General features: G+C 48.4%; 1 protein-coding gene across 1 annotated transcript in view; it reads right to left on the reverse strand.

Moving 5' to 3' along the window:
* PI4K2A (phosphatidylinositol 4-kinase type 2 alpha) overlaps positions 1–13,071 on the reverse strand; it is a 40,802-nt gene that overhangs the window by 11,830 nt on the left and 15,901 nt on the right. The window contains 3 exon segments of the mRNA XM_073595511.1: positions 1,743–1,896; positions 6,238–6,369; positions 7,498–7,698. Of these exon segments, the coding sequence (XP_073451612.1) occupies positions 1,743–1,896; positions 6,238–6,369; positions 7,498–7,698 (487 nt within the window).

Consider the following 13,071-nt stretch of genomic DNA (forward strand, 5'->3'; position numbering starts at 1 on the left):
GTGGAGCTGCTGGGCCCCTCCCTCTGCTCTCTCTCTCCTTGTGCTGGGTGACTGGTCTGGTCTCCGCCCCCTCCAGGCAGCCTGTAGTGGGTGGAGCCAACTGGGCCCCTCCCGAAGCTCATATACTATATGTGACTGGCGTTTAGCTTTCATAGATAACAGATTTGGTTTAAAATTAAAAGCCTAAAGAACAGACACCACAATGCTGCTAATGCCCTCATTATCTGAACCAGCTTCCTCTGTGCCCCCCTCCGATTTACTTTCACCATGGTGCTGGGACCTGACATTCCCCACCTTAATGGCTTTGCTTCACCAACTGTCCAATGAAAGTGCACTTGCTGGGGGTTACTACCAAGCGAGGGATCAATAAATGGGAGGCGGTTTTCAGGCATTTTAGCGTGAAAACCGCCTCGCATTCATTTCAGTGTGACTTTTCACACTGGGGGGCGGTGCGCTTGCGGGATGTTAGGAAAAGTCCTGCAAGCAGCATCTTTGGGGCGGTTTGGAAGCGATGTATTTAGCGCTCCCAAAAGCCCTGCCCATTGAAATGAATGGGCAGTGCTTCCAAAGCGCCTGAAAAGCGCTTCGGAAGCGCAACAACATGGGTGCTTTTAACCCCATCTTTGGGGTTAAAAGCGTCCCGCTAGCGGCCGAACAGCGCTAAAACGCAGCTAAAACAAGCGGCGCTTTAGTGCCAACTAGGCCGCAGTGTGAAAGGGCTCTTACTATCAACCGGGGGATCGGCAGAGCTGGGGGTTACTACTAAGCAGGGATTAGCAGAGCTTGGGGGTTACTACCAAGAGGGGGGATCAGCAGAGCTGGGGAGTTACTACCAAGCGGGGGATTAGCAGAGTTGGGGGTTACTACCAAGCGGGGGATCAGCGTGGCTGGGGGTTACTACCAAGCTGTGGGATTAGAGTTGGGGGTTACTACCAAGCGGGGATTAGCAGAGCTTGGGGGTTACTACCAAGAGGGGGGATCAGCAGAGTTGGGGGTTACTACCAAGCGGGGGATGAGCGTGGCTGGGGGTTACTACCAAGCTGTGGGATTAGAGTTGGGGGTTACTACCAAGCCGGGGATCAGCAGAGTTGGGGGTTACTACCAAGCTGGGGGATTAGAGTTGGGGGTTACTACCAAGCTGGGGGGATTAGCAGAGTTGGGGGTTACTACCAAGCGGGGAATCAGTAGGGCTGGGGGTTAATACCAAGCGGGGGGGCGGGATCATCAGGGCTGGGGAGTTACTACCAAGCGGGGGGGGGGGGGGATCAGCAGAGCTGGGGAGTTACTACTAAGCGGGGGATCAGCAGAGCTGGGGGTTACTACCAAGCGGGGAATCAGTAGGGCTGGGGGTTAATACCAAGCGGGGGGGCGGGATCATCAGGGCTGGGGAGTTACTACCAAGCGGGGGGGGGGGGGGGGGGAGGATCAGCAGAGCTGGGGAGTTACTACTAAGCGGGGGATCAGCAGAGCTGGGGGTTACTACCAAGCGGGGAATCAGTAGGGCTGGGGGTTAATACCAAGCGGGGGGGCGGGATCATCAGGGCTGGGGAGTTACTACCAAGCGGGGGGGGGATCAGCAGAGCTGGGGAGTTACTACTAAGCGGGGGATCAGCAGAGCTGGGGGTTACTACCAAGCCGGGGATCAGCAGGGCTGGGGGTTACTACCAAGCGGGGGATCAGCAGAGCTGGGGGTTTCTGAGTGGAAATGAGCCCCAATACATTTATGTAATGGTCAGAGTTACCTGTATTCCGGATAATGTAGTCCAGAACCACCAGCCTCTCAAACTGTAACTGGAGCTGCCGGTTGGTGTTCTCGGGAAGGGGTTCGGTCTCAAACCTCCGCAGCCAATAATCTGCATCCTTATAGCCTTTAACAAACAACTGGAAGGAGCCCACCTAGAATCAGACATGAGTGAGGAGAAGTCACACACCAAGAGAAACAAATAGTCCACAAATCCTTAGCAGCCATTATTTCCACATCGCTTCACATTGTTTTTTTTTTTTTTTAATGGAGTTGCATCAAATTCCACAAAACTTGAGAGAGCGCAAATTCCAATCACCTCCGTCCCCGCCCCCAGTGTGGCCAGCAATCTCATGGTGGGCCGGCTCTTGGGAGGGGTTATGCAAATATCACAATGCCTTCCGAGCAGGCGTCAGTCTGGAGAAGTGGGAGTTCCCAGGCAGGCTGTATTTGCATAGATAATGCCCACATGTGAAGAGGCGCCTCCGTGATTGAAAGAAGTGAAATCCAATAAATGAAAAGGGGCGGGGCCAGGGACAGTCAGGTTGGAGTGGAAAGAGCACAGCGGTTCTCAACTCACTAACAGGTTTTCAAGATAACTGAAATACATCACAGGTGATCCCCCCACAGAAAGTTTCCTGTGCCCCCAAAGCAGTGTCCACTGTCACCTGCACCCCTCCCACTGTAGTGTCCTCTTTACCCCCATAGTTTACCCCTGTCCCCTGCCCCCCCCCCCCCATGGTGTCCTCTGTACCCCTCCACCCCACACTGTGTAGGTAGAAATCTCCTACCTTACACAGGTGTACAGCGAGCAGAGCAGAGATCGCTATCACAGGGCTGGATGGGAGGCCGGGAACCACTGGAGTTAACTCTTCACCATTAACAGGCTGGCGATTGGTTGCTAGGATCGCCCGGCAACCAATCACCTGCTGTGTAATGAAAGAAGGTAACTCCAGCGGTTCCCGCTCTGTGATACTGGCTGCTCATTGGACAGCGGCAGACATGTCCGTGGGACGGGTGCTCGGGAATTAAATCACAGGCACTGGTGGGTCGGACATCTAGCGGTGGTGGGCCGGGTGCAGGCCCCGCGGGCTTCCGACCCCTACCCTACGCTGTGTATTTGCACAGCGGGTTTTTCTAACGCAATTTGGGAAAAAATACACCAACTAATTTTGTTGCACACAAAAAAATACCCAATTTTTTGGGCGAAACGTAAAAGTTATTATGCCGAGTAAATCGATATCTTATCACGTCAGGCTTTAAAATTGCGCACTTTCGTGCAATGGCGAAAAACAACGATACTTAAAATTCTCCATAGGGGACGCTTTAAAACGTCTTTACAAGTTGGAGTTACACAGGAAGTCTGGGGGGGGGGGGGGTACAATTATCGCTCTCGCTCGGACGTTTGCAACGATACCTCACGTGTGGTGCGGTCACATACATAGTTAGTCCGGTTGAAAAAAAAAAAAAAGAAAAAAAAGACACAATAGACCATTTAGTACAACCAATACAAAAGGGGAAAACAAAAAAGATTTTTTTTTTTTTTTTTTACAATCCCATACCCACAGTTGATCCAGAGCATCACCGTTTACATACGCATGCAGGACTTGCATATGCGTATAAGCACAGAGGTGGGGGGCGGGGTGCACCTTTTTATAATTATTTTTTTATAATTATTATTTCATCTAAAAACTTTTATTTTTATTTTTTTTTTTACACAGTCTCTTTAATTTTTTTTTTTCTCTTTATATTAACTTTATTGCTATTACAACATGATGAATTCTTTCCTGTAAAAAACTTTTAAATGATTGCTGTCTGTTGGCAATACCTATTATTTTGTATCTAAATAAAAGTGGCACATACAGTTGTTGCCTTTTATATATTTCTATACCTTTATACTTTTTTTCTGCCTAAAAAGTCCAAGGGGGCGGCTCCTAATGCACTAGTTGCATGTTCCTCATGTCTATCACAACATGATGATAGACATGCGACAGCATGGGCCGCGACAGGTCCTCTTTATGGAGAGATCTGGGGTCTAATTACACACCGATTGGTCCGATTGGCTGCTTTCCACGGCCAGGTAAACAGAGAGCCAGGATCCTCGTCTCTTCTGGTTTCTGGTGGGGGTCACAGAGAGGGAGGATCAAATTCGGTTCTTCGCTCTCTCTGTGTAGTGACGCCGTTGCCGTCGGTTGCATTGCTCCTGGGTTCCCGCGATCGAATGGCGTAGTACAACTGCGACGGCTGGTCGGGAACCGGGTGAGTGGCGCTTTTCGGCCGCTAGCGGGGCGCTTTTAACCTCAAAGAAGGGGTTAAAGACGCCCGTGTTGTGACACTTTCCGAAGTGCTTTTCAGGAGCTTTGGAAACGCTGCCCATTTACGCAGGGCGTTTTGGGAGCGCTAAATACAGCGCTCCCAAACTGCCCCAACGATGCTTTTCCTAACGTCCTGCAAATAGAGCTTTCTTTTGATGGTATTTAATCACTGCTGGGTTTTTATTTTTTGCTAAACAAATGAAAAAAAGACCGAAAATTTAGAAAAAAAAAAAAAGTTATTCTTTGTTTCGGTTAAAACATTTTGTACATAAAATACCATATATACTCGCGTATAAGCCGAGTATTTCAGAACATTTTTTATGCTGAACCCCCCCCCCCCTCAGCTTTTACTCGAGTGAGGGCAGGGATACCGGGCATTAGGCTGCTTGTCCTGGGGCCGTTTTGAACTCTGGCTGCAGAGCTCCCCTCTCTCCCTCCCTTACACAGCGGCAGACCATTGTGTCTCGGAGCTCAGTCTGAAATGTTCGGCCGCGCTGTGACAAAAGTCCCGCCCTCCTCCTAGACCAGCTCCTGTGATAGACAGAACACACGAACTGGTCTAGGAGGAGGGCGGGACTTGTCACAGCGCGGCCGAACATTTCAGACTGAGCTCCAAGACACAGCGGGAGATGCCCGCTGTGCAATCCAGGTACTGACTGCTGAGACTGCATGAATGGGCACAGGCGGCAATGACGGGCGCAATGAGGCGGCAATGACGGGCGCAATGAGGCGGCAATGACGGGCGCAATGAGGCGGCAATGATGGGCGCAATGAGGCGGCAATGACTGGCGCAATGAGGCGGCAATGACGGGCATGGTAAGGCGGCAATGACGGGCACGGTAAGGCGGCAATGACGGGCACGGTAAGGCTGCAATGACGGGCATGGTAAGGCGGCAATGACGGGCACGGTAAGGCGGCAATGACGGGCACGGTAAGGCGGCAATGACGGGCACGGTAAGGCGGCAATGACGGGCACGGTAAGGCGGCAATGACGGGCACGGTAAGGCGGCAATGACGGGCATGGTAAGGCGGCAATGACGGGCACGGTAAGGCTGCAATGACGGGCACGGTAAGGCTGCAATGATGGGCACGGTGAGGAGAGGCTGCAATGATGGGCATGGAGAGGCTGCGGTGACGGGTACAGTGAGGTTACAATGATATGCACAGTGACGCCGGCAGCCTCTGTGTTGTCTGTGCCGCACCGCATCCTGAAAATCTACCAGTAGCTGCGCATTTCTCACCCTATGCTTATACTCGAGTCAATAAGTTCCCAGTTTTTTGTGGTAAAATTAGGTGCCTCGGCTTATGCTTGAGTATATAACGGTAAGTTTTCTCTTTCACTAATGGGCGGCACTCGTATGCAGCACTGATGGGTGGCACTGACAGGCATTACTGATGGGCACTGATTGGCATCTCTTATGGGCACTGATTGGCATCGGGTGGGACTGCATGGATAATCAATTCGCTGATTATCAGCGCAGACACCCCCCCCCCCCCCCCCAACCCCGTTAGGAGGGCCACTGGCCGGCTTTCTTCTACCCGCCTCCTGTCAGCTCAAATACAGGAAAAGCCGATAAACGGCACTTCCTGGTTATGATGTGACCAGCAGTGATTGGACACAGCTGATCACATGGTAAAGAGTCTACGTCATAGGCTCTTAACCAAGATTGGAGATGCGGTGTGTCAGAGCGACGCACCGCACCACCGAACGGGCACAGAAAATAAACCTCTATGCTGTCCCACGTCATCTATAAGACCGAGAACTAGGAGATTACATGACCACTGATCATTTAGTTCTCAGTCTGCTTAGAGCAGAGAGTAAAGACTGTCAGTCACTGATCCCTGCTCTGTTCCTCCAACGCTCAATAGAAAGCCAGGAAAAAGGTGGCGTCCGCTATCAATCATGTGGCCTGGGCAGATCCTGACAATATTGGTCGGGATTCTTTCAGAGACTTGGACGGCTGATAGCGGGCTATAGATCACCATCGGCCTGTTCAGGCTCACAGGAGAGCAAAAGTTAAAGTCCAGTCCTGTGACCCACAGCAGACATTTAGATTCGCCGCGTAATTCTCTGCAGCACCAACTACTGAAGGTTCATAGTTTTCCCAAAAATGTGATAAATCACAGAGAGTGAGAAGACACACATGAGTTCTGGTTGGATGGCGGATTCTCCTACCTTACCTTGGGAGGCAATCCAATCCGGTTAAATCGCTGACCGACTTTTGGCACTTTTTCTAATGCCAGTTTCTTCCCTCTGGACTTTACACGATCGATGGCACTGTAGTTGAATGTTTCACTGGATAGATATACAACCTGAAAAAAAAAAAAAAAAAAAAAAAATATAAGGGCCAGCAAAAAACATTACCTATAATAAAGATATTCTGCAAAGAATACACAAATAGTTCAAAAACCTGATATAGTGTATAGAAGAAGAGGGGAAGAAAGACAGTAAGAGGGAAATTCCCAAATTTTTGAGCTGTCCCCAGAATTGGAAAAAAAAGGAGGGGGAATCCAACGGGGACAACCAGGGATTCCTCACTTTGGAGGGATTTCCTCCCACTTCCTGTTGTGGCTTATGGGACAGGAAGTGAAGGGCAATCTCTCCACTGGGACATAAATGGGCAAAAGAAACCGGACAGGAGCTACATCCCTCCCCGATCTATAGGCAGGCTGGTTATACTGAAGTCGATCTATCGATCAGTACAACCAGCCTGTCGAGTTTTGCTGGCTATAGCAGCAGTAATCATTGCAGGGAAAACTCCCACTGTCAGAACACAATAGTGCAGCAGGAGGGATTCCCCCATCCACACCGATTGTGTTAATGGGGGGGAAATCGAGTGAAGTAAATAGTTCATTTGGACCGGCTTGGTCAATACAAACTCTCTGAACTTCCTTACAAGCTGGAGATCAGCGTTAAAGCGGAGTTCTACTCAAAAGTGGAACTTTAAGCACTCCTCACCCCCACATTTGGCATGTCACTTTTTTGGGGGTGGGGGGGGGTGGGAACCTTCTTTTTTAGTGGAACTTCCTGTCCCACTTCCTCCTTCCTCTTCTTGGCCACCTAGGTGACTCCTCCTCTCGCCCCAGGTGGCCCCTCCCTGCCAGATATCTTCTGGGACACCTCACAGGTCCCAGAAGTTTGCCTATTCAATAGCAGAGCGCGACTCGCACAGGCGCAGTGTGTGCCTGGCCGTGAAGCCGTCATGGCCGGGTGCCCACAGTTAGACCGCGGAGAGGAGGGGGAGAGGAGAGGAGCGAGGCTCTGGGCGCCCGCATCGCTGGACCATGGGACAGGTAAGTGTCTGTTTAATAAAAGTCAGCAGCTACACTTTTTGTTGCTATTGACTTTTAATAAACTAAAAATTGGGCGAAACTCCGCTTTAATGTCCATTCCCTTCCTTGTCTTAGGATTTGTGTACGGAGATCTACCCGAGGTCTTACCCGCGTACGAGGAACAATGTTGAGCTCCAGTTTTTGGTCCACCAGGCTGGCCCCGGCCTCCGACAGATATCCCTGATTCAGGACAAGGCAATCTCTGCCGAAGCAACACGGACAGCAGAGCTTCTGCAACCATTTCGTCCACTTGGGGTTGAGCTGACCGTAAGGCTCCTCGGTTTTTGGTTTGAACACTGCGATGACTTCCTGTAAAGAGAGAGAAGAGATTTATTCACAGGAACTCATCTACTGCAAATCAATTCTAACATAACACAGCGTACAGCCCGGGGGGGGGGTGGGGGGTGGGGGGGGACTATAATCCCACCGGTAATAGGGAGTATAGTTCTCCAATGTTTGAAGAACTCACTGGATCTCTATCACACTCATTCTATGAAGAAACTTTACATACCAAAGAATCCCCAATTACAAAGAGCAGCCATGCCATTTACAAAAAAGATGGCAGAGTGGTTAGAACCCTGTCCTTGCAATGCCGGGGTCTATGGTTCATATCCCATATCCCTGGTGTTCCGGAGTAGCAGGATTTCACAGCCCATTTAGACGCTCTGTAACGGGGGGGGGTCATGGGGTTCTGGTAAGCGGCCAGGCACTTTATCTATGGTGGTGGACCCATACACCTGGGATTTCATACAATCGGACAACCTTGGATTGTTACATCACTTTTGGGTGTTTTTGTATATGGACTTCTTTTTCATTATTTTTAATTTATTCATTTGCTTGCATCATATATTGCAGCTCTTCATGTCTAAGTTTTTTTTGCACTAATGTTTTGATACATAATTATATATATTTTTCATATTTGCTTAAGGGGAGGTTTGATCACTTTTCCAATCTTGCACCTGTTTTTGTCATATATTATTATATGCTTTTTTGTATTTTTTGTTTTCAATGAGGTTGGGAATACCTTTCAGTTATACACATTGTAGTTTGTTTAAGCGCAAGTCATTCATTTTCTAATTTTACGTTTGTGTGTTTGTGTCACACATAGGACTCTGCAGCACATATTATTATTATTTTCTTTGATGCGCAGTTATTTTTTCACTTTTTCTCGCCGCACAAAAGCGCAGGGGTGAGGCAGACGCAAAAAAAAAAGCGCAGGGGTGAGGCCGACGCAAAAAAAGCGCAGGGGTGAGGACGCCGCACAAAAGCGCAGGGGAGAGGACGCCGCACAAAAGCGCAGGGGAGAGGACGCCGCACAAAAGCGCAGGGGAGAGGACGGCGCACAAAAGCGCAGGGGAGAGGACGGCGCACAAAAGCGCAGGGGAGAGGACGCCGCACAAAAGCGCAGGGGAGAGGACGCCGCACAAAAGCGCAGGGGTGAGAACATCGCACAAAAGCGCAGGGGTGAGGCCATCATGCACTGGCCAATAAAGATGGCCGAAGATTGGCAGCTGGTAGAAACCAGGGAGAAGATGCCAGTGAGGGAGTTTGCGCATTGGACCACTGAACTGAAGGTATTGCATCGCTCAGTTCCATGTTAAAGTGCCATATAAATATTACCATCTACAAATTAAGTTATTAAAAAAAAAAGCAGATAAACAGAGCTTCCACATTTGGGGTAGAGCTCCGCTTTAAGCTTTCTATGTCCCCATGACTCATTGACAAGCTTTAAGAAGCACTGAAGCCTGCTAGCAGCTTACTTAAAGTGGCAATCAGCACTCTCATTAGGATCCGAGTTCAACATTTACAAACTGGAGCTGAATAGTACTTTAAAGCTTGAACAAAGCTTGCTGGTCACACTAATCTTATAGAAGGTGAAGCCCATGTCATCTTGGAAAGTCAATAACTACACAAGGATTTTGGCAGATCACCGGGGAGGGGGGCACAGGGAGTCCTTTTGGTACCCGATTCCAAACTGCTGCCTTACAATTCTTAATGGCTGCTCTGTACAGAAATGCTTTATGGGATTCTGGAGTCAAAAGACAGATAAATAAAATGATCATGACAAATTATGCAGAAGATTTCATTTGGCAGCGGCACGAGAACTAGAAATGGACCACAAAAAAGAAAAGAAGAGCTTCCTGTTCTGCCGGAGAAGAGACACATTGTATCAGAAGGGAATGACTTGTGACCGATGAGTTGGTGGCAAGTTATGGGAAGTCCAGACAAAGCTTCTCTTCATGGACGGTGACCATTGGAATACACGCATGGACAACCATAGCTGTGGATAATCCCAAGCAGCCCTTTATACACCGGTCACCATAGACCGCTTCCCCCCCTTTCATGTCCTCGTCACACTCAGCAATACCCATCAGATCCTCAGAAAAGTGGATCATCGCACACAGAGCTCTATGGTCACTTTTCAGAGTTTGTGATAGGCAATGATCGCCTGATTTAACCCTATAATTGCTGTACTACCACTCTGCAACCCCATGCATTGCATGTTGATGCGGTGTGGCCCGGGCCCCATAAAAGTGCTTTGGTTGTGTTCAGTGGTGGCAACACCCCGACATGCTGTTTACATTTTACGGTGTATGGAAAGGAGATACGGATATTTGCACGGATTAAAATATTCCACATAACGCTTCACAACATTCTATCTACTACAGGGAGGGCTGGTGTGATGCATCTGGGGTGCATGGATCTGGGATGTGAGGGGGAGGGGTGCTGCGCTAACCAGAAAAAACTGCTATAGATCTCCGTATGTGGTCACTTACTATGTGCTAATAGCCCATAGCACATAGAATCGCATGGAGAGATAAAATCAGATATATCGCATGGTGAAATAAAATCGCATAGGTTGGTGTAAATTACTAAAAACCTGGTGAAATGTAAAAATATTGTAATGTTGTGATAATCCAAGGAAATAGTGTAAATAGATTCATGTGAACAATAGAACATAAAAATATCTATAAACCATACGATACCTATAAAGCAAATAAATATTGTAATCAATGGTGCAAAAACATATATTAAAGTGCTAGTGCTCAGGTGACCTGAATATGGTTATTCAGACAGATAATTCCAAAGCATAAAATAAATAAATGAAAATAAAAATAAAATAAATTTCAATATAAATAAATACTGTGGTGAACAGTGGCCGAAATGATAATATGATGACCCAATAAAAGTGATCAGGGGATCCCCTGAAGAAGTCACGTGATCGGTGACGTCACGCGTAGGGACGGAATAGGCTTGTCCTTACTGCTGGAAGCATTACGAGCTCGCTGCTCGTAGGAGAAAGGCTTTGATCTGTATACTGCTCAATGTGAGTACTTTTTACCTATGTTTTTGAATAAAAGCGACCCCCCCTGTTCAAAACATACTTCACTATCTGGTATCTTTGTCCTGTATATCCGTTGTTATATACATCTGAGATGTGGAGGATGAGCTAGGACCCCAGCTAGGACTATAGCTATACATATCCAGCTGCCATAAGGATCTCTTAACGCCGGCAAGCGTGGACATAGTGACGTGATTGAGGCTCAGGACCCTGCGTTTTAGCGACTCTTTTTGCGGTTGACCTAGCACCGCTAGGTAAGGGGCCATTACCCACACTAGTGTATGTTGCACGAAGAGGACACAGAGTGAATTGCATCCCAAACACCCCACTGCTGTTTTTTTTTTTAGCACGGTTTTCTGTGCACCTTTATAATGCCCCGTACACACGGTCGGATTTTCCGATGGAAAATGTCTGATCGGAGCGTGTTGTCGGAAATTCCGACCGTGTGTGGGCTCCATCGGACATTTTCCATCGGATTTTCCGACACACAAAGTTGGAGAGCAGGAGATAAAAATTTTCCGACAACAAAATCCGTTGCCGGAAATTCCGATCGTGTGTACACAAATCCGACGGACAAAGTGCCACGCATGCTCAGAATAAATAAAGAGATGAAAGCTATTGGCCACTGCCCCGTTTATAGTCCCGACGTACGTGTTTTACGTCACCACGTTCAGAACGATCGGATTTTCCGACAACTTTGTGTGACCGTGTGTATGCAAGACAAGTTTGAGCCAACATCCGTCGGAAAAAATCCTAGGATATTGTTGTTGGAATGTCCGAACAAAGTCCGACCGTGTGTACGGGGCATAAGACATTTTGCACTTTATTTGCTGGATTAGTGGCATGTCATTTATTACCTTTGTATACTAACACTTTAAATCACTATTATTGGGTCATCATATTATCATTTCGGCCACTGTTCACCACAGTATTTATTTATATTGAATTTTATTTTATTTTTATTTTCATTTATTTATTTTATGCTTTGGAATTATCTGTCTGAATAACCATATTCAGGTCACCTGAGCACTAGCACTTTAATATATGTTTTTGCACCATTGATTACAATATTTATTTGCTTTATAGGTATTGTATGGTTTATAGATATTTTTATGTTCTATTGTTCACATGAAGCTATTTACACCATTTCCTTGGATTATCACAACATTACAATATTTTTACATTTCACTAGGTTTTTAGTAATTTACACCAACCTATGCGATTTTATTTCACCATGCGATATATCTGATTTTATCTCTCCATGCGATTCTATGTGTTATGGGCTATTAGCACATAGTAAGTGACCACATACGGAGATCTATAGCAGTTTTTTCTGGTTAGCGCAGCACCCCTCCCCCTCACATTTTTGTTTATTTTGGGTTCATGCCTGGCCCTTTTCTGGTGTGTGCAGCTGTCCAGTCGCATAGGTCCCTTACAGCTTTCATCCTATTTGCCTTTCTCTTTCTTTTCTTTTTCCAACTGGGTACCACAGGAATACCTCTCATTTTATGGATCTGGGATGGGTGCGTGGATCTGGGGTGGATGGATCTGGGGTGGATGGATATGGGATGGATGGATATGGGATGGATCTGGGGTGGATGGATGGATCTGGGGTGGATGGATGGATCTGGGGTGGATGGATGGATCTGGGGTGGATCGATCGATCTGGGGTGGGTGGATGGATCTGGGGTGGGTGGATGGATCTGGGGTGGATGGATGGATATGGGGTGGATGGATGGATATGGGGTGGATGGATGGATGGATCTGGGGTGGATGGATGGATGGATCTGGGGTGGATGGATGGATGGATCTGGGGCGGATGGATGGATCTGGGGCGGATGGATGGATCTGGGGCGGATGGATGGATCTGGGGCGGATGGATCTGGGGTGGATGGATGGATCTGGGGTGGATGAATGGATCTGGGGTGGATGAATGGATCTGGGGTGGATGAATGGATCTGGGGTGGGTGGGTGGATGGATCTGGGGTGGGTGGGTGGATGGATCTGGGGTGGGTGGATGGATGGATCTGGGGCGGATGGATGGATGGATCCGGGGTGGGTGGATGGATCTGGGGTGGATGGATCTGGGATGGATGGATCTGGGATGGATGAATGGATCTGGGGGGGGTGGATCCGGGGTGGGTGGATGGATCTGGGGTGGGTGGATGGATGGATCCGGGGTGGGTGGATGGATCTGGGGCGGATGGATCTGTGGCGATGGATATGGGATGGGTGGATGGATCTGGGGTGAAAGGATCTGGGGCGGATGGATCTGGGGCGGATGGATCTGGGGCGGATGGATCTGGGATGGGCGGATGGATATGGGATGGGCGGATGGA

This window comes from Aquarana catesbeiana, linkage group LG08 (assembly GCF_042186555.1).
Source record: "Aquarana catesbeiana isolate 2022-GZ linkage group LG08, ASM4218655v1, whole genome shotgun sequence".
In the NCBI taxonomy this organism is placed as follows: domain Eukaryota; kingdom Metazoa; phylum Chordata; class Amphibia; order Anura; family Ranidae; genus Aquarana; species Aquarana catesbeiana.